Source organism: Zosterops lateralis (genome assembly GCF_965231275.1).
Source record: "Zosterops lateralis genome assembly, chromosome: 19".
Lineage (NCBI taxonomy): Eukaryota > Metazoa > Chordata > Aves > Passeriformes > Zosteropidae > Zosterops > Zosterops lateralis.
Genome location: NC_139779.1, coordinates 4898015 through 4923938, shown reverse-complemented (window position 1 = coordinate 4923938; position 25924 = coordinate 4898015). Strand labels below are relative to the sequence as shown.

At 57.4% G+C, this 25924-nt stretch overlaps 1 protein-coding gene across 3 annotated transcripts in view; it reads right to left on the bottom strand.

The window, feature by feature from the left end:
• Positions 1 to 2086: 2086 nt before the first annotated feature.
• Positions 2087 to 25924, bottom strand: part of SMG6 (SMG6 nonsense mediated mRNA decay factor) — a gene marked incomplete at its 5' end in the record, with an annotated part of 104496 nt that continues 80658 nt past the window's right edge. For 2 of the 3 annotated variants that reach the window (XM_083875070.1, XM_083875071.1), the window contains 6 exons: positions 2087 to 2942; positions 4463 to 4544; positions 4799 to 5010; positions 8217 to 8370; positions 15256 to 15405; positions 18357 to 18533. In XM_083875070.1, the coding sequence (XP_083731196.1) occupies positions 2812 to 2942; positions 4463 to 4544; positions 4799 to 5010; positions 8217 to 8370; positions 15256 to 15405; positions 18357 to 18533 (906 nt within the window). In that variant the 3' untranslated portion in view covers positions 2087 to 2811. The remainder of the gene's footprint in view (positions 2943 to 4462; positions 4545 to 4798; positions 5011 to 8216; positions 8371 to 15255; positions 15406 to 18356; positions 18534 to 25924) is intronic. The other variant, XM_083875069.1, reaches the window with a different exon arrangement.

Sequence of the window (25924 nt, the reverse complement as noted above, 5' to 3'; positions counted from 1 at the left end):
CCACTCGCCTTGATTATTTTTTATTTTTTTATTTTTGCCAAAGACGCCCGTCTCCAGCGCGGCCGGGCCGGGGGGTCCACGACAAAGACAAAGCGGTCTCTGGTTTGTCAGCTACGGGAGGTGGGCAGGGGCTGCGGGAGGGGCCGTGGGGCAGAGCCCGGGGGGTGTTATGTGACCTGGGGCCGAGTCCCACCCCGGGCACCTTCTGCCACCACCGCACCCCCTCTCCCACCTTCTGCTCGGTGTGGGCCAAGTCCCCCCAGCCTGGACCCCCCCGGCCCGTGCCCTGACCCCTCCGTTGGGGCTAATGTGAAGCTTCTCCCCCCTCCTGAGCCCCCTCCTCTCCTTTGCACACGAGGCTCCGGGCGGCCGCCAGCAGCGACTGCCCCCGGCCTCGCCGCCATTGTGCCTTAGCCCGAGCTGGCCGCTCCTGCCCGGCTGCCCCCCGAGCCCCCCGGGGCGGGCCGTGTCCCCCGGAGCTGCCGTGGGGTGACTGGCAGCGGTGGCAGCACCCAAAGCACAGCTGGCAGCGCCCAGCGGGGCCCCGGCCCCCCCTGTATCACGTCCAATTTGTACACGGGCTTCTCGCCCTTTTTTTTTTTCTATAGTCGAAACGGAATGAGCAATAAAGTGACATTAACACGCGTGGCCTCGCGTTCTTCTCTGGGGAGGGGCCTGGCTGATGCTGAGCACGGTTGGGAGTGGCCCAGGGGGTGTTTGTGGGTGCAGAGCTGCAGGGAGGGGACCCAAGGCGCTTTGTTGTGTATCTGGTTTGCCCAGACCTCCTCAGCTGGAGGGGAGCAGCAGAAGCAGGTGGGACAGAGCTGCTGTCATCCTCAGAACGTGTCCCACTGCTATCCCCCACCCCAACCTCAGCAGCAACTCATGTGCTGACAGCAAATAACACACCACTCTGCACTGACACATGTTTAATACCAAAAATTATTAAAACCAACTTAACAGCTCAAAGGCAGGCGCTGCCCCAAGACAAGGGCTCCCAGCAGCCTGGCAGGGATTGCCCCAGCTCTCAAGCTCTGCTTGCTGTTGTGCCAGCTGGTCTGGTGGCACCAAAACAGTCCCATGGCCGAGCCTGTGACACGTCTGGCAGAGCTGCAGGGCCCTCTGGGCTGGTGGTACCTCGGGAAGGGCTCTGGAAAGCAGCACTGGGGCAGCGCCGTAAGAAAACAAACATTGAAACACACCCGGCCTGGAGGAGAAGGCAAAGTCTCTGCAAAGCTGGCAGCCAGCACGGCTGTGGGCAAGGAACTGGGGCGTGGGTGCTGTGCTGATGGCTCCGTGTGCCCCACAGCGGGCACCCCAAAGTCTCTGTGGGCTGTGTCCCAGGCTGGGCACTGCTCTGGCACAGGTTATCCAGCACAAACCCTGTGTGTCCATCGTGCTGCCGAGGCTCTGACCCTGCTGCTGGCTCTGGCCGTGGGGTGGGCAGCTGGCACAGGGGTAACTGGGCTTCCTGATGCAGATACTGGGTCTGAGCCACCCACACAGGAAAGGAAAACACTGGGCTCTGTCCTGCTGCTTCCTCTGCCACCTCTGACACTTTCCTCCTATGGCTGCAGCGCCCCAGCGGGGACCAGGGGTGGCCTTGGGGTTGCTCCCACCCTAGGCTCATGGGACTGTGACTTGACAGAGCTCCAGGGGCTCTGGTTCAGGGGTTAATGCTCCCTCTTAGCTTCTGTATCTGGTTTGTCACTGGGGACAGGACACTTGGTGATGGGACGATGTGGGGTGTGGAAGGCTTAGCAGCACCCCAACCCCAAATCCAAGTGCAAAATGACCCAGGGACAAGGCAATAGCTCCATCCATGGACCCTCTCAGCTAGGCAAATGCTAGGTCTGAGCATTTCTGTGGTTCTCTCTGACTCTGCAGCCATAGGCAGAAGCCAGATCCCACATGGAAGAGGGGCCTGTGGCAATGTGAGGACACACAGTACCCATGGGACAGCCGGTGCTGGGTCCTTGGAGAATTCTGTTAGCCTCACACAGAGTCTTAGGTCAAAAGCGTGCCTAAAGGTAGCAGGGTAGGACTAAGGGATCTGGGGGAGAAGGGAAGGGGCAAGTAATGGCAGGACAAAGCAGCTGTGGGGGTGTTCAAAGCCTCCCCCAGCAAAGCAGGCAGGGCACACACCTGAAAACTAACCTACACTGAAAAAATGAAACTCAACAAGCAAACCCCGCAGCACAGAGAGGCCAAACCCCTCTGCAAGCAGCACTCCTGCATGGGGAAGCACACAATGGGGAAGGGGATGGGGACCTGGAGCTGTCTGGCCATGCAGGACAAACAGGCTGGGGCAGGGGGAAACCTGCCCTTGAAGCCCATGGCCTCTCCAAGATGTACAGGCTGGACTAAGCAATCCCAAAGTCTGTGCCGGCGTGTCCCCAATCTCTGCCCTACGCAGCCTACAAACCCAAAGAGCCGCCGAGGCGTGACTCGAGCTCTCTGCACCCAAGCAAACCAAGCGAAAGGCTGGTGGTGATCCAGCACAGGGCTCACCCAAAGCTTCCCTCGTCAGCGGGGCTCTCCAGCTCCACGCTGGCACTGCCCAAAGGCCGGCGGGACCCTCAACGGCCCAGCCTCCACGTGAACCATCCACAGCAATGACCTTTCCCGGCTGGTCTGCCCTCGGGGGGCCCTCGGCAGCACGGCCATTCTGGGGTGGGTTGAAGACGTGGCGTTTATTGTTCGTGGTGGGCTGGCGGCGGTGGCGGTGCGGCGCGGCCGCCGCTGGAGCCGGGCTCCCACCGTCAGGGGCTGCGTGACTCGCTCAGGGGCCCTGGGCCCCACCTGGCCCCCTCAGCCCTCCTGAGCCCACTTGAGGAAGGTGGGGATGTCCCGCACCGGCACGTTGCGGGTCAGAGCTTTGACTCGCAGGTTGCGGTCGTCCGTCAGCAGAACCACTTCCCTGAGCAAACGGATGGGATCGTCTGCAACAAGACACACACACACAGAGCACGGTGAAGCTCAGACCTGCCCCAGGCCTTCCACCCATCCCTACCTGCAGGGAGCAGCTCTCAGCTCCCTGCTCCTTTGCCAAGCTTCCTGGTGGGCCTTGGAGACATCCCAGCATCCCAAAGGCCATCAGCTCCCCTCTCTGCCACCCAGGGGTGATTTGTCATCACTGCCCACTGCCCACAGGGGTGGTGGACTGGCCACAGGCTGGGAAGAGAAGGTCCCTGCCTGACCCAGGCCAGGAAGACGGCCTGCGACCCTGGCTCCAGCAGGAAGCTGGTGCTATTATTCTGTTGATCTCATTATAAGATCTAAAGCCACCCCTTATTTCTTGCGGAGCTTTTTTGGAGTCGCCACTGACACTGAGGCGTTTCTGGCTGGGGCTCACACAGACACTGAGAGTTGATGCCTGAGAAACAACCGAAGGGATCTTGCCCCCAGATGGATGAGCTGCCCCGCACGCAACGCGCCGGGCTGGGATGTGGGAGCCACGCTTACGTGTGTGCGAGGCAGGGGAAGCATATGGGGTATGTGTAAGCAGCTGGGTCCTGTGACCAGAGTACTGTTCCTATGAGCACAGGAAACACAGTGCCTCCGAGCCAGGACGGGAATGGAAAAAACAGAGTTTATGGGAGCCCAACATGGGCCCAGATTGGCTGTGCAGGGAGCAGCAGGACGAGGGGAAGGGGAGGGTGGCCAGGAATGCGGGCTACGGTCATGGTGTCGGGGCTGGGGATGGTGGGTGAGCACCCAGCTGGCCTGTGCTGGAAGGAAGGGAATTGGGGGCTCAGTAGGAAGACAGGCCAGGGACTGAGAGCTGCCTCAAGTGGGACTGGGAGGTTTTGCGCGGACACTTTAAGAAATGTGTAACAATAAACATCCTCTGCCCCGCGCTGGTGACGAGCCTCCTTGTTACAAACCAGAGGCTGTCAGCTTGTCAGGCCCCATTCCCCATAATCCACATGATTTCAAAATTCAGCATCATTTGCACATAAACATTTGGTGACGGTTTCTCTGTGAATCTGACAAGTTAAGCTGCTAAGAATTCGTGCTGACAAATGTGGGTTGATTTCTTGGGCAGCTGCTGATGCGATTCCCATCCCTGCCGCCCTGGCAACAGCCTGGAGGCTCTCTGGTCCCAGCACACATGGCTGATGCCAGCCAGGAATCCAGAGAAGAAAGAGTCCTGGACGGAAGGCATCAGGGGTCATGGGGAGGAGGCATTTTCTGGCCCTTTGTCACCACAAAAATGGCTCTGTGGATGTTTATAATGAGTTTGTCACAGGCTGGGGCATCCCCAAGGTGCCATGAGGTGACATTTGGCAATGAGGTGGGAGTGGCACAGCCTGGGGCTGACCGGAGGCAGGAGGTGGCACCTGGGTGTTGAAAGAGGCAAAATGCAGGAGGGAACAGATCCAAGGGCCATGAAAGAGAAACGGGAGGAGTCTGTGGAATGCCACAGAGAAGGGACAAAGAAGATGTGAGGATGTCCCACCTTTGTTGGAGGGCATGAAATCCTTGGCCTTGTCATTGCAATAGTGGAGGCAGCAGGACAGAATCAGGTCATCATTGTTTCCCTGGAAAAGAAAGGGCAAGGTTAACCTTGGCAGGGAAAACTTTGTACTCCCACCACCCTGACTGCTGTACCACCTTGAGACACTCCAACACAGCTCAGTGAGAGCAGGGCCACCCCAAGTTGAGATATAAGGGCCTGCTCAGCCACCAGCAATGTGGGAGCACAGAGCCACCCCCTGCCCAGAGCTCAGGGACCTCAGGGTCCCTGGTTTTCCCCAAGGAGGTGGTGGCCCTCAGAGTCCAGGATGTCCCTTACCTGCTGGCCAGTGGTGTCTTCACTGCGGAAGGAGATGGACTCCAGCTCGTTGCCTCGGCTGGTCAGAGCCCTCAAACAGTTGTCCCGGCTCTCGAATCGCTCCTCCAGGAACTCGATGGACTTCCTGGCTCTCTCCTGCACTTGGCGGGCATAGCCTGCAGCCCGGTGCTCCATCTCTGGGCCCTTGGCCAGGCCATCCAGCTCGTTTATCACTTCAAACAGGAAGAGGAGGTACAGTTACTATGGGACAAGGTGCTCCCGTGACCTGCTGCTGGAGCACGCAAGTTGCCAAGGCCTCAGGGCCGGGGCACTGGGAGCTGGCTCAGGAAATCTGGGTTCAGCTGCTGCAGTGTCCCTGTGCTCCTGGACTTGGCTGCGGGTCTGGAAAAGCTTTGCTGCCTTCCACCTCCACGGGTCACCTGGCTCGGCCCCGAGAGCGCAGGCACCTCACCCCCGCAGTGTGAGGGCAACTGGTTCTGCCCTGCTAAACCCCAGGGAGCATCGCTGTGCCCCCCACCCCACACTCCTGTGGCGTGACCAACAGCACGTCCGTGCCCGGGGCTGTCAGGAAACCCTGAACTCCTGCATCCTGCTCCTCTATCTCTGAGCACAGCGATGGCTGGTGGCACTGTGCCTCCTGCCCGTGTGGCACTGCTTGGCTCTGCACTGTCTGACTGCAGGGCTGCACATGGGAACAGGAAGCAGGCAGTTCCCACCCTGGCACTATTTCCCACACAAATCCCAGGCCTGTTTTCCCACTTGAAGCCACCACCCCGTGCTCCTGGCAGGGAACACACTCCTTTCAACACCTCACCCATCTGGCTTTGCGCATCTGTCCTGCCTCGAGACGAGCTTGGAATCCAGGTGAATTCCCAGCCTGTTCACCTTGACTGGAACCTCTTGTACTGCTGCCAAGTGGTTGGGAACTCCAGCTGCTCCAGCCCGATGAGCCCAAGGGACCCCAGAGCTCCAAGAGGCAGCAACCCCTGGGTGCTGGGGCTGCTGGAAGAGCTGCTCAGCGTGCACGAGTGACGATGCTCGTGAGCACATCTGGACACACCCTTGGTATGCTCAGCCTCACAGCTGGCAGCAGGGCTGGGCACACAAATGTGTATCCAGATGTGCAAACAAGTGTCCCCTGGCTGTGCTGGTGCACGGGGCTGCGTGTGCACAGAGCTGGTGTGCACGTGTGCGCGAGGCAGCCTCTGCACTCTGTGTGTGTGTGTGTGTGTGTGTGTGTTTGAGCCATGGCTTCATTTCTGAAGATTGTTTCCGAGCTTGGAGCCAAGTCCTGAGTTCAAGTGGGAACTATGCATTCCTTGGGGGGTTCGGGGAGAGAGCTCGGGGTCTGAGGCCTCTCCCCAGTGCTGTGAATCACTGCCCAGGGAGCCTGCGTGATCGCTCTGTTCCATGGTGAGACTGGCACTCACTGTCTGGGTATTCCAATTAAATCTGCGTGGAGTTGCTTTGCTCTTCCCTGGCTGGAGACTCTTCTTGCTACCGACCTGATGCTGCCATTTCCACACAATGCACGGCTGGGCCCGGGGTGGGGGGAGCCGTGCAAGAACGGAACATCAAACAGGAAAAGCTGGTATTCCCTCCCGAAATCCGCCTTCCTGCTTCCAAGCTAAACAGGCTTCAAAGGGGAGGCTTGTTTGTGCTTCTGCACCAGGCCTGGCTTCTCCATGGCGGGGTCAGGCTCAAGGAGCACAGAGCAGGTTAAAGAGCAAGAGAAACAAACCCAACGAGAAGCCAAGCGCTTAACCCCTTGCTGCATCCCCGGGAAGAGCAGGGAGCAGTGCCGGGGGAAGGGCACTGTGCCTCTCTCCAGTCTGCTCCCATGGGACATGGCACCAAGGCCTCTGTCCCCAGCAGTGACAGGCTCAGGGGATGGCTTCCTCCTGCCTATGCTGATGGCTATCCTGGGGGATGAGGGGGAATGTGACCAACCCGTTCATGGACAGGGACTTGCTGGCTTTGAGGTGCTTCTGGGAGGCTTGTGGCAGCAGTGGAAGATGAGTTACTCTGTCCTCATATGATGAGGCAGGAGGGCAGTAAAAGTGCTCATTCATGCCTGTGGAAGGGCAGGCCAGGCTTGTTTTGCAGGTTGAGGGGAGCAGCATCTTGGACAGGAAGAGGACCAGAATTTTCAGGTCTCCTGCTGCCCTTGGTTGGGGTTTGATGGAGAAGCCTCCCAGCAACCACTGGAGTGCACCAGGAAGCAAAACCATGGCTTCAGGGCAGGTCCCAGCTCTCCCAGGTGTTAATATGCCCCACAGCCCCCAGGGCTTCCCAGGCTCTGCTGGTGCTGCTGACTGCCTTCCCTTGACTTCTGCAGTGCCAAGCCACAGAGCAACTTGGCAACTCCTGTGCTGAGCTGGGCAGGCATCCAGCCCTGCTCTCCCTACCCAGGGGTGCCATCCCCAGCCTCAGGAATCCCTCCTAAGCTGGGCTGCTCAGCCTGAGGGGAAGGGCAGCAGCTGGATGTTTGCTCTGGGACTGCAGAGCTGTGTGCTGGACACCAGGAGCTGAGAAGGAATCCCCACAGTTACTCGGAGGGCAGCACCCCCACATGCCACGGGGTGTACCTGTGCCACCTCACTGCCTGGACACCGGAGATACCCACGGGACCCAGCTGGTCCCTGGCTTCCTGGGGCTGTGGATGGGATGTAGGCTCTGCAATGCTCAGCCCCACTCCTGCCCCAGCCTCTCCTGCTGTCCTCAGGGATTCTGTGAGTGCCAGGCTGGCACGGGGCCGTGCCAGGCGCCCGAGTGCCAGTGGCCGGAGGAGCGGCACCTCCAGCCCGGAGCGTGATCAAACAATCAGAGCAGAGGCATCGAACCAAATGCTGCCGCCACCCCGGGAGACCACCCAGCAGCACAGCCGTTATCTGCCAGGGTGAGTGTTTACCAATAACGGGAACCAGCTTGCTGTTTTACTGCGAGCTTTATAAGGATAAAAAGAAGGGCTGGGCTTGAGCAGCTCCGAGACGCTGGGACACAGGCCGGCCATTTGCTCAGCCTGCCTAAGCCCCAGCTCAGCTGGGATAAGCTATCTGCTCTGATTGTTTAACAATTCCTCCTCCTTGCCCCCTTTGAAATTCCCTCCAAATCCCATTTAACACCCATTTGCTTTCTCCCAGCCCCTGGCATCCCCAAATGCACTGGAGAAGTTTGCTGAGTGCTGTGGGCAGAAGGCTGGCAGGGAGGGAGCAGGGTGACAGGGGCTGAAGGAATGCCAACAACGACTGGGTTGAGACAGGGCAAGATGAAGTCTAGTCCCACAGCATGAGCTGACCAGCTCCAGACCACACAGGCACTGTGGGCACATGGGGCATGGAGAGAGGGAGCCAGACTGGAAGGACAGACCACACCAGGGGAGAGGGGAAGCCCCCACCACAGCACTGGCCCTACTCACCGATCAGGGGCACCACCAAGATGAACTTCCTGCAATCCAGCAGTGTGACCAAACTGCCGAGGTGGTCGATGAAACCGTTGGTGTCCGGGACCAGAAAGACTGGTCTGATCTCCAGCTCCATCTGCCTCATTTGGCTCTGGTCTTTCAGCACAGCCTGGAGGAGAAGGAAGGACACATGGTGAGTAAGGAGGATGTCAGTCCTACGACCCGTGGACCCTGAGAATAGAAGATAAGCCTGGCTGGCACGTACAGATCCATGTGAAGGGGACTGGGAGGAGGCAGCATCCATCCCACCTGCACACCCCAAACATCAGCTCCTGCAGGCCCATAGTGCACGTGGATGGCAAAAATCTCCAAGAAAACATTCTCCTAGAAAACAGCCCTGTCCAGGCTTTGGGAGAACTGGGACCAGTCTTGAAAATGGAGGTATTTTGGGAATGGTCCTATTTGGTGGGACTGGCAGTTGCCAGGATAATCTGCACTGGTGCCAAGGGGGAGGGAGGACAGGGGTTCTGGGGTTTTGTATGGAAACAGGTCAAGGTGACAACACACAAAACAAACCAGTTTCGGATGCATAAGTCCTGCCAACAGCCTCCTAACACAGGGACCCCAAACAGGCAGCCAGAGGTCGGTGGTGTAGGGATCCTTGTCTGAATATCTCCTTCACTGTCCTACCACCTCCTGCACATGCCTTGCCTTTTCCAACTCCATCCAGCTGGGAAACCAGGTGGGTTCCAGCCCTGAAAACTCTCAGTACTGTCCTTGGTTGAGACCTTCACACCCATAGAGACAGAGGTGCTCACACTCACAGGGGGAGGGTCTGCTGGGGCTCACTGGCTGCCCTCTGGGCTGCACCTGGACCTCTGGCCAATGCCAGTTGCCAGAACGGGAGCCCAGAGCTCACGTATGACTTTCGAGGCTCTCGAAGGACTTGGGCTCTTTAGTAAGCCACAGGCTTAAAAAACTCAGGATGCTATTCTAGTGCTTCCTCTGCTTAAAAATAGCTTCCCTGGACTCGCTGATGTTTGTTGCCTCTAATAGGAACCCGTCACCCCTAGAGCACAGAAGAGCTGCTGTGGAACACATCCACCATGCAAACCCTTCTGAGACTGGGCTTGGACCCCCAGATGTGCCCTGGGCACACATGGTGACCACCAAGCCTGTCCTGCCCAATGGTATGGGGAGCTCCCCCTGCCCGCAGTGAGGATCCCAACCCTCCCTCAGTCATGCCAAACCCTTGGAGGCGCCCTGGAACAACGAGCTGCATGGGCCAGCAGTGGCCATGGAAAGAAGTGGTTTTTAATTCATTTCCAAGTGTTGTCATCTGGCTTTAAATCAAGGCTTTAAATTGATGCTGCCACCTCCCACAAGTGTCTCCAGGCAAGGCAGCAACCAGAACCTCACCACGTGCCTCCCACCCTCCTTCTGGCAGTGCTGGTCCTGGGGATGTGGCTCCCACAAACCCTGAGGGGTGTCAGGCAGAGCAGGGAGTATGCCAGGTCCTGTCTGCAGGACGTGCCTTCCTCCTCACACAGAGGACACACCAGTGTCGCCAGGCTGCAGCTCTGTACCAGCCACGTGCTAGATGCCATCCCTGCCTGTGCTCTGCCTGGGCACTCACTGGTGACACAGGAAGAGCTACAGTCAGGGACCACCTGGAACCAACCCCAGCATGGAGCTGCTGCTGCCTCCTCACCACAAGGAGAACAGCAGGTGGGGTGTCTCCATAGGGTTTTGGGGTGTGAGAGGAGCTGCTTGTCCCTGAGAGGCACTGGACCCTGCACACCTGCCTTGGGGAGATAGAGAAGGGCCTCATTGACCAATGCAGAGGCTCAGAGAGTGGCAAGTCTCTTGTGTGGCTTCCAAAGAGGTCAATGGCCCTGAAGTTGCAGGAAGTGGGGGTGAAACCACACAGTCTCCACTGAACAGTGACAGCCCTATGTGAACAAGAGCTGGTGGCAGGAGGGGATCCCTGCCTGCACCCCAATACGCTTCCTGAGCCTGTGACTCACCCCAGCCCCTGCAGGTGACCTCAGGAGCGTCAGCAGGACGCTCACCTACCCCTCTGGCGGGGGGCACGGCGGTGACGGTGGGGAGGGCAGTACCCTCGTGTGTGGCATTTGCCCCCGCGGCCCTGGCGGGCCGTACCCGGCCGGTTCCTGGCAGCCGGCAGCAACGCCTGTGCCGGCCGTCACGTCCCATTCCGCTCGCCGGGCCGCCCGGTGAGAGAAGGACACAGGATGCGCCGGGAGTGAAAGAGCGAGGTCGGCGGGGAGCGTGCCAAGTCCCCGCGCACAGCTCCGGGCCGCTCGGGGAGCCAGAGGGAAACTCGCCTTTGCAGAGTTCAGAGGCCGGCAGCGAGATTTATTTTTGTTTGTGTGAGTAAAAGGCTGCAGAAGCCTCCGGCCAAGGGGTTTGGGGGAGAGAGGAGTGGCCTGTGATTCATGCGGACGCTGGCTGGCCCCACGCCAGAGATGAAAGGAGCCCATGTGCGGCAGAACTGGGGAGGCCAGTTCTGCCTTAACCCTTCTGCCGGTCCGTGGGGCACGGCCCCGTGGGGAGGAAGGGGAGAATGCGGGTGTGGATCGGGATGCCCATGTTTGGGACTTGGCTTCTGTGCTTTTAGGGCTGCCAGAAGCGAGATGCTGGTCCCACTGTGCCTCAGTGTCCCTAAAACAAGGACAGGGAGATAGATGGCCTGTGTGTCCTGTTGGGAGGTGGGGTTTGGAAACCACCCTGGGGAGTGCTCTATCCCGGGTGGATAGAACAGCAGAGCTACAGCCTCACCCTGGCCCTAGTGTTTTGGGACAGCCGGATTTTAGCTCTGGCTTATTTGGGTTAAACAAATAGGCTCGGCTTGGCTCAACTCAGTGGCAGGGTGACCCCACGGTCCTGGACATGGCAGTGGACCTTTGAGACCAGGGGCTCCTTGCCCTCTCTGGGCTGCTAGCTCCACCCCCCTGGCCTCCTGCACCCGCAGACTGCGTGGTCAGCGCTGGTCCCACCCGCAGCCCCCTGCCCATCCCGCTGCTCCGGCCGCGGGGGCTTTTCCCAGGAGCTGGGCCGCAGCCGGAGGTGGCTCCCCCGGCTGCCCCAGCTGGTGGCAGCACTGAGATCAGACACTCCTGCACACGCAGTCCCAAATTCCCAGCTCATCCATCAGCTGGGATCACCTGGGGAATTCCCCGGAAGTCAGTGCCCGGGGGAGGATTTCCAGCGTGGGCAGAGGACGGGTCCCCCAAAAGCCAGGACGTTGTGAAGAGCGACAGGGAGGCGAACTGAGGGTGTCCACCACCAGCATAGAAAAAAGGAGAAGGCTCCACATGGACCCTGGAGCTCTGCACATGAACCCCGAAACTCCACCTGCCCGTGGTGCCAGGATGGCAGAGAGGCCAAAGAGAAAAGCGACAAGGTCACACGGGGTCACGCCGCTCAGCCAGGCCGGAAGGGCCACCACCATCCTGCCACCACCTCCCCTCCTGCCACCACCCGCTCCCCAAGCGCGGCCAAAGCCGGCGCCGCTGCCCCTGCCAGCCCCGCGCGCTCCCCGGGGATCGGATTTTCCAGGGCCGAGAACAATGCCTCCTCCGAGCCTCTCTGCTCCAGGGCTTCCTCCTCCCAAGGTTCGTCCCCAGCGTCTTCCCCGGGAGTAAACGTGCCCCGTGCCTGGTAGCACACCGGGGCCGCCGCCGTGGCGGAGCCGCCGTGGGTGGGTGTGCGCCTTCCGCAGGCAGCAGGCACCCGCTCCCAGGCAGGTGCTGTGCCGGCGCGTGTGCGCCCGCGGCATTGTTCCTGCGGGGAAGGGAGAGCGTGAATGGGACACGGCTAAATTTAGCCACTTACTCACACTACCGCCACAAAGGAGCGGCTGCATCTTAAGGGGGCGGCCGTTCCGTGGGCTCAGAAGGGACAGGAGAGAGCGGCTATTTTGGGAAGACATGTCATAATTGGCCGCCCCGGTTGAGCTGCTTCTGTAATGCTGAGCAAAACAATAGCAGCATCCAGAGGAAGAGCCTGTTATGTTTCAGGTGGGATGTTTTCAACCGGTCAGGAAACTCGACCGCTCCCAGCGCGCAGCGGCGGCACAAAGGACAGGGGACGCTGAACAGCATGGACCGAGGGCTGGCCAAGCAGCGAGACAGGCTGTGGCTTGGGGACAGCCCTGCCTGAGAGCTCTGCCTGCCCCAGCAGCGTTGCTGCCATCTCTTCTTGTCCACCTGCCCGCCTGGCCTCTCCTCCCTCTAAACACCTGAGCAGCACCCGGGGATGTGCCTGGTCTTCCACCTCGTCCTGATGCATCCCTGCTGTCACCAGCTGTCACTAGCTCTGTCCCAGTGTGGGAATGCAGTGAGGGCAGTGGCAGCCTGGCAATAGAGCCACAGAGCTGCTTTGCATCTAGAGCTGCCCAGGAATGCAAGAGACCTGATCCTGCTCTAGTCTTTCTTTCCTCTCATTGTAATGGTTTTGGGGTCTGTGCTTATGCAGGGGAATGGAGCTGAGTTCCCTCTAAACTGGTGCTGGCTGAGGGCTTCCACATTTGCCATTTATCCTGCCTGGACCTGTGCTTCCCCAGCAGCTCAGAGTCACAGTCCTGCACACAGCCAGGGCAGGGACAGGGACCTAAGGAGAGCAATGAAGCTCAAATCCCCCTCAAGGTGTCAATCAGCAGCACAGCTGGGCTGCCAGAGACTGGGGAGCAGGGCAAAGGCAGGAAAACCTGCAGGGGAGAAGGCAATGACTTCAGCAGAAGTACAACTCTGCAAGTCCCAGGTGAAGCTGTGACACTACACTCTCCTTGGGCACAGAAAGAAACCACACAGCCGAGAGATGAAGGCTTTGCCCTGCACCCTGGGGGACTGCACACACCCTCACAGATTCCACAGGAGGCAGCCACAGCACCTGGACCTGAGTCCCCACTGCTGTGTGGGGAGCTGAGTCCTGTCTCCTGAGACAGGAGCCACATCTGCTGGACTCAGATGGAGCTGTGGCTTGTCCCCAGAAAAATGAAAGGGTGACTTGGAGAGCAGCTGACATTCCCTAGGTGGGCAGTGAATGACAGGCTGTAACAGGGAAGGGAAAAGGTCCCCAGCTCCATGAAACACTGAATCTGTTGGGAGGAGCAGAAAGGTCAAGGATCACAGGTTAAGAGGGAAAGTGGAGGGGGTGGATGCTGAGCTGACTCCAACCTGGCCTCCCCCGGCAGCATTTCCCTCCCAGCTCCTCTGCTGCTCCAGCTGCATGGTCAGTACCCAGGCAGGGAGAGGACCGGGGCAAGCACACATGTTCTGCTCCAGGCCATTCCCAGCCAGCTAAGGCCTGGATGACTTTACTGAAACCCCAAGGACTTCTCCTCCACCCCGCGCCTTCAGACTCCAACTGCACCTCAGCTCTCAGCTGTGCAGCCCCTGAAGCTGCCCACACCCTCATTTTGACCTCTCTCTGCCTTCCAGCATCGGCCCCAGCACAGCCAGGGAGGAAGGGAGGAGCAGGCCGGGGGGAGAAAGCCCCTGACAACATCAGGCAGCCCCCACTCTCCCCGCAGAATGGGCAGCGGCCATCCCGGGGGGCCCTGCTGCAGCTGCGCCGCTCGCCGGGATCCGCCGCGCGCTGCCCTCCCCGAACATGTGCAGTTCCTGTTTGCTGTGTCTGTACAAGGCAGTGGGAAGTGGGGAATTTACTTACACCTCCCGCTTAACAACCATGGGAGGCTGGAAGGCTTCAGGCCGCTTTAATTTACAGCCCATCTCTCCAATCTCTCACTCGTTTTTTCGTTGCTGCTTTCTTCCTCCTCGTATTAACGTGACCCAGGTACCTGCCAACAATAATGGACTCGGCTTGTGGGGGCGGCCCCTCCCTCCCGGCACACAAACTTCTACCTTCGCCTTGATATGGATTGCTCCAAATTCAAATGTAAAGAAAAAAAAAAAGGGAAAAAAAAAAAAAGAAAAAGAGAAAAAAGGCAAAATCTGAAAAGGTTGGGGTGGGTTTGGAAAAGCGAAGCGCAGTGGTTCTGGGCCCGGCGCCAGTAGCCCGAGGGTACACATGTGCAGGCTCTCCCAGTAGGGCCTTCAGCAGCCCTGTTTTACAACCACCTCGGCACACACTGCAGAGTTCACGCATATGGCCAGACAGATGTGTCTGGCTTACGTTCAAGGCTGGAAAATGAAGAATTATGGAAGTGAAGGGCCCTGGGCATTAGAGAGGGCGGAGGTGAGGGGGAGGGGAGCCAGGGAGAATTTTTCCTCTGCTGAGAAATCCTCATCTGGGCTGTGAGGCTGGAGGAAGAGGGGTTGCGAGCGAGGAGGCAGCCAACAGCCATCCATGCATGTGAGATTGCTCTTAAAGCAACAGGGTGCATCGCCAGCAGTCTGCTCCCAGTCCAACCAGTTTACTTCACCAGCTCCCACTGGGAAACACGCTCTCATCAGGCCAGGGCCAGGCCAGGATCACCTGCATCCAGTCTGTTTGTCCCCATAACGATGGCAACGTTCTGGCTGCAGCAGCAGTTCGCAGACTATTTTTCCGGCGCTGGCTCCTGCATGAACTCTGCCGTTCACGTCCCACCCTCTCCCTTGTCTGCCTGTGCCCTGCTGCACAGGAAGGCTGATTTCTCACCAAATCTCACTGTCACGGAGCCTCTGCCCTGGGTGGGGGCACAGCTCACTGGCAAACACACAGAGGAGCTGCTGCCCTGGGGCACAGCTTAGTGCCTGGCACACACAGCACTGCAGCCAGCAGCCCTGCCACTCCTGGGTGTGCTGGCAGCTCCACAGGGAAGCTGTGTCTGGCTTCAAGAGGGTCCCCAAAACATTAATTTCAAGGCCTGGGAGGGCAGATCTTACCCAGAGTGGAGACAGCAACACAGATTTAGACCTTCCAAAGGGCCAAAGCTGTTTGCTGCTGGGTTTCATAGAGGCAGCATGTGGCATTACACCCAGGAAGGTTAAGGTGCCATGGGACATCCCAAGAGGCCACTGAAGCATGGTAGGAGAAGAGCTGTGCACCACTGGCACAGCAAGGTGGGATCAGCCCATCCTACCTGAATCTTGTCTTGACGGCGCTGCTGCTCAGCGACTTTCCTGGCCAGCGCTTGCTTTTTGGCTCTGAGCTCCTTGATGTCCATCTCTCCTCCACTGCCTTCAGTCTCAGAGTCATCTTCAAAGGCCTCAATCCTCACATCATCCTCCTTCTTCCAGGAAATGCAGAAAGAGAGAAAAACAGGAGGGAAGTCACTGTAAGGGATGCTGGTGGCAGGGATCGTTCTCGTTCTGCTCTTCCTTTCCCAGCAGACAAATCCCTGTCAGACAGTCCATCACCCCTTGCTGATGGGTGACTGACTATTTCTAAACATCCAAAAGAAGCCAAATAAATTATAAACATTCAGGAAATGACAAGGTGAGACAGGAGGTAATGGGCAGGAAAGGCAGCGACCAGCCTGGGCAGGGGCAGTCCAGCTTTATGCTCTGTTCTAAAATCACACCCTCTTCCTCACCTTGGAAAACTCTTCCCACAGCCTTGGGTGAGTCACTGATGTTTTATTGCCTCCAGTTCTGTGAAAACATGGTATTTCCCTGTCTCTCTTTGCTTTGCCTGGCTGTTCAGGCTGCACATCCCTGTTCAAGCTGCTTCCTCCCACCTCCCTGCACCAGGGCTGCTCTAACACTGCTGCCTCATCCCACAGGGCACACAGGCTGCTCAACCTGACAGGAACTTCAGATCCACAAATCCAGGTGCCCTTCTCCAATTTAATTTCTGAGTAGGCTAGAGAGATTCCTGCACTCACCCCAAAACTTCCAGCTGGTCTGGAACAGATGTTTCAGAAGGAGATGTTCAAAATCTTGATTTTAAAGCTCTACATCATGGAGCATCCACTACATCCCAAGGTCACTCGTTTAAACATTTAATAACTTCCTCTGTTAACATTTCCACCCTACTTCTAGTCAGCCTTTGCCATGCTCCTGCTGTCCAGGAACCTTGTCTTTGCTGAATTCAAGGGTCCCTAGTTCTCCAACCTCCTGCCCACACCAGCACATCTGGACCATACTGCATTTTCTTCCTCTCCTAGAGACCTTTCCCTGAGGTTCCCCACCAGTTTTGCAGACCATTCCCAGTATGCCTGCACTGCCTGAACTGGAGACCTCAGAAGGAGCCATGCTGTTCCTACCTTAGGTGGAGGCCACGCTGGCCTTTCCCCACATACCCAAATCTCTGGGATACAGGAGGGTGGGAGGTGGTGGTGGCTGGTGTCTAATTGGGCATCACTCAGAACCATGTTCTGCCCAAGCTTTGCTGCTCTCCCCAATCATTCCACACCCAAAGGGGAGCCCACAAGTACCTTGTTGCTCAATGTGTGTCCCACATGTGCTGCTCAGGAGCCCAACTCTCCACTGCTGCATGCAGACCCCTCGTTTCATGCAGCCAACCTTGCTCCCCATGGCTGGCCTTCCCAAGCCATGCCATTACCCATCCTCCCTTCTCTGCACAAAATCCAAGGGTTGTGATGGGGCTGGGTAGAGTTCCCAGATGGCACTTGGCCAGACAAACCTGCTCTGAGCCCCTGGAGGGCTGCAGGAGACAGATCCTGCACAGAGGGGTAAGAGCAGGGCTTCACTCCCTGCCCTGTGCAGGCTGCCACCACACGTGTCAGCAGAAGGGACTTGTGGTCTTAATTTAGAACAACCTCAGTGCTGCAGTCGTGCACTCAATCATTTCACCCAGGCCACAGAACCACCTTCTCTTCTCTCCTTGTGACCTTTTAGCCATGGGAACGAGGAAGATGGGAGCCCTCAGGCTCACTTCCCTCTGCTGGGACAGCCTGGACCACAGGGGATGGGGGGGATGCTGCCAGAGGGAGAGTGTCACACCAGGGCCCCAGGGAAAAGCCTCTGTCTGATGCAGATATGCTGGGGGGGGTCAGGACCTGCTTGCACCACAGTGCTGATGGTCACTCTGGTGAGCTGCAAGCTCCCTTGAGATCAGAGCCCAAGAGGGAAGCTCCAGGATTGCACAACGAGCTCATGGAGAGATTCCCACAGCTGAGCAGAGACTGTGGGGATGGGGCAGGAGGGAGCTATCCTGGTACTGTGCTTGTTCACAGCAGGAACTGGAGGGACTCAGCCAACAAAAGGAGCCTCCTGAAAACAGGACCATCCCTGTCATGACACTGGGAAGAACCTAAACATGCCCCCATATCCCACATGCCAGCTTGAAAACCTCCAGCACCTTCTCCATAACAGGATGAAGATCCAGGTTTCCCACCTTACAGAGACAACTATTGCCTGAGGATTTGCTGTCCCCTGCTCAGCTGGGACAAGGAGAGTGCTGGGTACAGCATTGCTCTGGGCTTCTCTGAGCTTTCTGACTTTCCATGGGACAGAGACAGGGTGATATCCCTGCTCAGGGTGTTATCCCTCTGGCTCTGAGTGCCCAGCCCCAGCACAGGGAGGGCAGCCAGAGTGAGCCTGGGCAGCACCAGGCCACCCAGCTTCCCGTTCCCAACGCCTCTGCTCCTCTCTCCTGTTTCCCTGGCCTTTCCAACTGCAAGATTAAACAGAAGAAAGGAGTCAACCTGCAGAGCAGCTGGCAGGGCCCTTAAACACACACACGGAGCCTGGAGTGAAGCAAGGCCTACAGGAACAAGCAAGGGCAGAAAAACAAGAGTTGAATTCCTTAATCACATCAGGATGTGAGAGGCAGGGGAGGGACGGGGCGCCAATGTCAGCTCTTCCTGTACGTGTGCTGGAGGCTGGAGCTCAGGCCTCCGCCACAACGAGCTCCACGGCTATAAACTTGATCCTGAAGCTGAACCCTGACACCCCCTCGCCCACCTCCTCTCCCGGGGCCGTGGTGCTGCACGTTATTAAAGCTCCCCCCCACCCTGGGTATGAAGAAAGCAGCATCTGGAACTCATAGCGGCGTGCGAGATAGAGGCAGGCGGGCTGGGCTGGCAGGAAAGGGCACGAGTGAAGCACACTCAGGAGACAAGGGCTGTGCACCATTTACCCCCCCTCCTGCCTCCCCCCCATAAAATGCACACGCAGCTAGGCCAGCTATAAATAGCGGGAGCTGCAGGGCAGGCAGAGGCTGGGCCCCACAGGGGTGATTCTTCCTTCACCGAGGCGCGCTCTTCCCGCACGGTACCTGATCTTCCAGTTGTTTTCCCTCTTGGCTTCCCATTTCCTTTCCCATGGCGTCTGGGACGGGTGCCACTGACACATATTTTCCACCCTTGAATGCCAGCAAAGGCTCTTCTTGTCCACAAAGGGCTTCCAGGAAATACTTCAGAACTGTGACCCTCTTGCAGTCGGCTGCAATAACCTACGGGGTGAGGACGAGGGGGTTGGGGAGAGGGAAAGGAAAACAAAGTCAGTGCAAAGGGGAGCGGATGAGTAACGACCAAGGGCAAATGTTTGGGATAGAAGGCCCAGCGGGATGCAGGCAGCACCACAGGGATGTGAGGGGTGCCCCTCTTCTAAACACGAGTGGAAGGGGTTTGCCTTGCTTTGTAGTGCCCAGGGAAAAGGAGGCAGGCAAAGTCAGGACATTCAGCACTGATCCTGTCCTGCCTCCTCTGGGCGCTCCAGGGCTGCAGGACTCCCAGGGCACAGCCAGCCCCCTCCCCAGCCCCAGCAAATAGGGGAAAATCCTACTGAACCATGAGAGATCAATGATGTGGCCTATCCCTCTGTTTAATTTTGGCTTCATTGCTGGACTTCCCTCCTAAAAGCTGTGGAGGGATGCAGGTGTGAGAGTGAGAGGGTGGGGGCTTTTGAGAAAACCTGAGCCCAATCTCACCTCCAGCCCGACCCTGTCCCACAGGCCCATCTCACAGATCAACTAGGGAGCCCCACTGGGGAGGCTGGGACGGATCTGGCCTGAAGGAAACTCAATAGCTTGGGTAATTATCCAATTTATGAGGCTCTCAAATGGAGTTTCCAGAGCACAGGAGCCCGGTGCCTCCACAGCCCTGTCCCGTGCGGCACGGCCTCGGCCAGCACCTCCACCACGCCTGGCCTTGGCTCAGCCCTTGTCCCCTTGCAGCAGGGCTCTGCACCTGCACAGCTCTCCCCTGGTGCTTCCTGCTGACTGGTGTCACCCCCAGGGAGCTGCAGATTTATAGGGAGAAAGTCAGCAAATGAGATTAAAAGTGCTACATGCTATAGACACAAAGTCTGTGTTGATGCCTGAGTTTCTCCTGCCCCCAAACCACCCTGGGTTTGCTCTTCTCATAGACCAAAGCAGTCTCAGAGACCCCCCCATCCCAAAAGGGTCTCTCTAAGCTCCCAGGATCAGGATTCTGAAGCTGGGGAGAGGGCCAGGTGTCTCACAGCCAGAGACACACACCATGTGATGCCAGACCTGGTCCTGGTGGACATCAGCTTATCTCCAATGGGGCCGTGCCTCGGTGAGCCAGGGTTGGCAGTGGTACCGGCCCCACTGCACCAGGCCGCTGTGAGAGGAAACTTCTGCTCTTCCACAGCACTGCCAGTTTCCTCTCTGTGGGCTAATTTTAACCACCGTGTCACTGCTGTGCGTGTCAAAAACCTGACCCTCCTCTGACCTCCAACCTCCCACCCCGACTACTGCTGGAACAAGGCACCCTCATGTACCTGCAGCTGGGGCAGCCTCTGTTTGAAGGTGTCCCCCTGAAATCCTGTGTCCCCCTGTACCTGCTTGGGAGGAGAAGCCCTGTCCTCTCCACAGAGGCAGCTGCTGCTGCAGGGAGGTGGTGTGAGTAGGGTGATTCCAAGAATTAGTATTTTGATGACCAACAGATTCATAACCACTGATTCATAACCACCTATAAAATGTGTCCTATGGGACTGAGGTGAGCAAAGGACAAGGTGACACCAGCTCAGCAGTCCCAGGAGCTATTGGAGACCCTCTTTCCCAGGAAAGCTTTTTGGTGCTTCTGACATCCAGCCAGGAGCAATCCCTGCAAGTGTCACCACAGGAACATTCCCATCCTCCTGGCTCTCCTTTAGGAATGATTGTGTGCAGGGGAAAGTCCAAAGGAAAGAGAACACAAGCATAGTTGGAATGGCTGTCATGGGAAACATCCCTCCTGAGAGTTCCTGAGAGCTCCAGGCTGCAGCTGAGGGAAGTGGTGGAAACCTCAACACTGGCTTCACCCCCAGCTCCACGAGCTAATGCCACAGAGACCCAGTCTGACTCACATGGGGTAACTTCTGCCCAGGGATTTTCCAGTCTGGATATCTGCAGTTTCTGCTGGGCAAGCAGAGTGCCCACCACCACCAGCCATGTGTGAGGGGATGCCAGGATGTGGCCAAGAACAGCAGCAGGGGTGAAGGGATGCAGGAACTGCCTGTATAGGTGGGGAAGTGATGGGTGCCCCATCCTGACCCCATTTCTGAGGGGTTTCTCGAGACACTTCTAGAAATAAAAGCCACATCCATGAGGCTTTCAGGAGGGGCTGAGTGCTAACACAGCTGCAGTGCAGCCATTGCTCCACAAAGGCTTAAATCTGAGCCTCTCAGATCAGGAATGATGGGGCAAAACACAGAAGAGCTCCCTTCACCCTTGGCTGGGGCTGGGGACAAGGGCAGGTGGGATCACTCCTTCCTCCCCTAAAGAAGAAACCAGTAGGAAACACCAGATTTCCTGCCAAGCCAGCACAGCACATGCTTAAATCCAGCTCATCTGCTGGGGGGAAAAAGAGCCCAACCGAAGGCCCATGACATAATGCCACAGCAACTCTGTCTCATGAACACATTTTTCCAGCCCACATGAATGAAAAACAGGGAAGGAGCGAATGCTCTGCACATCCCCGTCACGTGCAGCCCTGCTCGGGGAGGACACAGCACAGCCCCGGGCTGCCGGCAGCCAGGCTGGGAAAGAAGTGACCCGTGACTGGCACCCAGGTCTCTCTCGAACAGCAGAGAGGGACCTTGCACGCCGCCGAGCAACCAGCTTTGGTCAGAAACTTCCTGTTTCGGGGTGGAAATGCGAGTGGATCACTGGGATGGCAGCGAAGGTGCTGGCTGGTGCACATGGCCAACGCTGGCAGAGCGTGGTGGAGACACCAGGGGCTGTGCCCGACCTTGCCGAAGGAATGGCAGCATGAAATGGCACGGAGGGGATGTATCTGGTGATGTGGCAGCAGACACCTCAGCCCCAGTGGGGAATAGAGCCCTTCCCCCTCTGTGCAGTGCGACAGCAGGAACCGAAAGCCTGGCTCCGAGTCACTGCTGGGTATGAAAATAGGCCTGACACGAACGCAGCCGCTCTCAAAGGAAAACCGAAACCGAGAATTGCTGAAGTGGTCTGGTGCCCCCGTCCGTGACCCGGGCTCAGTTCCCCAGAGCCACCACCGAGCCCCTCGCCACCACGGTGCCTCTCGGGGACACGTGGCTGGGGACCAGGCGTGAGACTAAGGTGGCTTTGGCTGCAGCAGCCCTGATTGCCAGCCTGATCTCATTGGAGACATTTCCAATCTCCTGCTCCATCAGACAGGCTCACCACCAGCTCCAGCACCAGCCACCCACTGGGGGTTGGCAGCTGCCGAGGCTCATTAGCCAACTGCTAATTCATGGGTCACACATTAACATACTGATCATTGAGTAAGACACAGCAGGACACACATTAACACACACAAACTGCTTGTTGAGACCCACTGGGCTGTGCATTAACTGTACCAGCTGCTGTGTTTTCAAAGTCACTCTGCAGTGCCAGTGCCACCAGGACCTCAAGAGTGTCACCTCCTGCCAGCGGTGAGGGGGGTTCCCCAGTCTAACCAGGGGTTCCCAGACTTAATGAAGCTGATCCCCTCTATGGTCTCAGCTGTATTTCCCCCCACTGATAAAACAGGGAAAAGCTTCCCTGAGCACTGTGGAGGGCAGACTCCCACACCACATCACCATGTATCCTCCAGGAGATTTAAACAGAGGGAAGGTCTTGCTCTGAGAGCTGTGAGCTCTGTGCCTGAGGGGACACCTGCACCTGGTGCTGGTGGGGTGACACCACCAGAAACCAGCCCCGCTCTCGCTTTGGGTCAGAGGAGCTCCTGGAGCAGGGGGGCCTGTGCCTCTGCCCCGGGGCCGGCCCCGCTGCTCCGCACGCGGCGGCTCTCCCGCAGCTCCGAAAATCGCTGTCACACCCTCCGCCGCCTTCAATCAACTTTTACAACTTGTTAATTTTACACAGCGTCCTAAAGAGCAAACAACTGGGAGGCAGGAATGCAGATTCCTTCAGCTAGTCCAAAGAGCCTCTGGCAGCCCAGCCAGCTGGCCGGGGGAGCCCTGCTCAGCCGCGGGGACTTGCCACATCCCAGGAGGGGACATGGTCTGGAGAGGGCTGCCCCACACTCACGGCAGCCTCTGGCAGTGCCACACTGCTGCTAGAGGTGTGTGGAGGGACCCTGGAAGCTTCTTCCTCGGCAAAATCTGACACTCCACAAGGAAACAGGAGGCAGCAGCTCTGGAGAAGTGATTGCTGGGAGGACAGGCTGCCATTGCCGGCTCTGCATTCCTATGTGCGAGGGGGAGACACCAGCACATCCTGACAGCTGGATTCAGAAGGGGAAAAGGACATGAGAAGTTTGAGTCATAGCATGGAGAGATCCCATCCCAGATTCAGAGATGGGAATGGGATAGGACCGGGACTCAGAGCCAAGCTCCAGCACGATCCAGCGTGGGGATAACACTGTTTTTGCCACATCATTTTAAACATGTCTTAGCTGAAGTAGCTCAGCAATGCTGAGACCAACTGAGCCCCAAACAATCTGAACCACGCAGCAACTGCACTGCCCAGCTGAAATGTTTGCACTGACCCTGCAAAACATCCAGGCAGGCCATGGCTCAATGCCACTCTGTACCCTGGGCCGCCTCCTCCCATCCCTGAGGAGCCAGCTGGAGGAGGAGCACAGAGGAAAGTGGCTCCTTTGGTCTCGTCCCTTCTGGATTTAATCTCACAGGCTTGTACAGAAGCTGGGCTGGGTTCAACCCTGGACTCATCACAGCCCAACTCCTCTGGGCTCATTCTCCACCCATGGAGCCCCTTGCTCTGCCCAGCCCCAAATACAGCTTGGAGGGGTTTGGCCACCTGGGTAGGGAGCACCAAGGTGCCCATCCCAGCTGGGCAGAGGCACTCACAGCTGGGTGTAACCCTGGTTTCAGCAGCTGAGAGCTGCCTGCAGCCACAGGTCTCTCAGAGAAACTTTTAATTTCAACTAATCCCACAAGCAGGCTCGGTGGACGTGGTTCCCACGTTCCTGCAACGCTGTGTGTGACCCGAGAGAGCAACTGTGGCTGCAGCAGGGACCAAACCAAGGCACCTCTGGCTTGGATGGATCTCACTGCTGGATCCTGTGCATCAACCAGAGAGCACATCTGGGGAAAGGATCTGCCACATCCATGCCAGATGCTCCATCACAGAGAGGAGCATGAGAAAACACCCAAGGAAGACAGAGAAGTCCAGAAGAACCATTCCAGTTGCTCTTCCATGTGGCCACAGCTGCAGAACCACTCTCCAAAGAGTAAGTGTGGCCATGTTTTATCCTAAACTCTCTCCCAGCATCCTGAGCCTCACACAGGCACAGCTCCAGCCTCTGCACTGGGGCACACAGTCTCAGACGAGTCATCACAGCAGATGTGCTTTGGCCTGGCAAACACCTCCGTCTTTCCAGCTTTAAAGGCCACACAGCTCAGCCAGGACTGGCCTTTAAAGCTGGAAAGCAGCATGGAAAGGGAGCCAGCTGCCCACCATCACCAGGGTTTGCTGGGCTTGCCTCATCCAATGCAGTGATGCAGAGAATACACATGGGTGACATAAAGGTGCAAAGTGATGGATCTGACCTGAGTCACTGAATTTTTGGGGTCAGAGACCAGAAGAAGCCCTGAGTAGCCTGCACAGATTCCTGCCAAGGTTCTGGTACCTGTCACTGCTGGCAGCTGTAGGACATCAGGGTGAGATTCAGTGACATGGAGGAAGCTGTGAGCAGCTCTGGGGCTTGGAGCCAAAATACCTCTGAGGGTCCTGCAGGAGTCTTTAGTTAATTTTGTAGAAGAGTCAACACCAAAGCCAAAGCAGATGTTCCAGATGAAAAACCATCCTCCAGATCCACCTAAAGTTCCTGTGCCCAGGATGGCCTGGAGAGCTGACGCAGCCCAGCCTGGGACTAACTGCTTCCCTGGAGCTACACAGCCCAGAGAGGAAAGTTCCTGCTGGATTCCAAACCAAGCTTTTGGCTTTCACTGATGCTTGGAAAGACTTGCCCTAATGTCTTACTCACCTGTTAAATGTGCTAAAGAACTTCATTGTCAGATCCAGGGAGCAGCAGCATTTGCAGCACGGAGCAGTTGGCTCCAGGCTGCATCTGACACCTCGTAGGCAGGAGGTGGCTCCTCAGCTTGTTTAATTTTGCCCCCACCAGAGCAGTCCCAGAGAAGATGATGGGATGCAGGAAGTTTCCAGTGAGTAATGGGGATGTTTCATTTGGTTTGTGAGTGTCTGATTCTCCTTGTGTCCTGGGGCATTGCTGCCAACAGCTCAGCAAGGGCTGTGGGCTCCTCCACAGAGCAAAATGGTGCCTCCATAAGACACTGCAGGAATTTTTGCAGGAATTTTCATTGGAGAAAGAATTTGCTTCCACCCATCATGGCCACATGTGCTGATCCCCACAGCAGTGACATATCCAGGGCATTTCTGCTCGTCAAGGTGAAGTCTTGAGCGCAGGACCACACATTTTAATTGTCTGTCATGTGAACAAGGGCCTGAAAAATCACAGCTGTGGAAGAGGCAGATGACTCCTGGAGAAACAGTGAGTCATACACAGGGACTCCCTGTTACAGCCACCTCAGTGCCTTCCTGTCTCCCACCCCAGCTCCCAGCACTTCCAAACTTCCCAAGGAAAGAAAGAGAAAAAGTCAGGCCACAGAGTAAAGCCAAGTCCAAAGGAGCTTGCTCTGCTCCTCCCTTGCAAATCCTACTGGAACATGAACTTTGGAAGACAAATCCCTGAAATTCTGCCCTGACCCATGGTCCCAGGCTGGGGAAGGAGGAAAGCAAACTCCTTATCCTCAGCAAAGCCATCATGGCACTACTGACAGCTTTCACAGGGCACGGGCTGCTGTCCCTGCCGCAGGAGCCTCCAGTCTTTTCCTTTTCGGGGACTGGGGGAATTTATTTCCTCTGCCATTTCGGAGGATGCCTGCCTTGCCAGAGATTGTTTTGCAGAGTTCAGACAGATAAGAAAGTGGTTAGCAGGCTCTTCGGTGGAGGAAGGGAGGATTGCTTAGTAAGGGAAAGGCGACCGCTCTGCTCTCAGCAGCCGCACGCTGCCCTTCCTCTGAGGCCACCACTCCAGAGGACGCTGGCGTTGGGGACAAGGCAGGGCCACCCCCACACCTCTCCACCCCGGCTGTTTTTTGGGTACATCTGCTCGTGAGGCCACACTGGTGACCAGAGACTGTGTTGCTGTGCCAGGACTGGGATCTGTCTCTCCTGGAATTCGGGAAATGCGGCTGATGAATGTTCAATCCAACGTCTCGATTGCAAATCTCAGGGCGCTCTTGCAACAGTGCCCTGAGACAGAGCCCCTTCTGCAGGATATGGGAAGGGAAAAAAAAAAGGGCAGGAGCCCAGTCCAGGCTGCCTATGCTGTGGGGACAGTGCTGTGGTTATCTGGCACCCTCCCTGTTCCAAAATGTGTCTCTGGAGCGGTGGCAAAAGGAATCTCGCCCTGCTGGGAA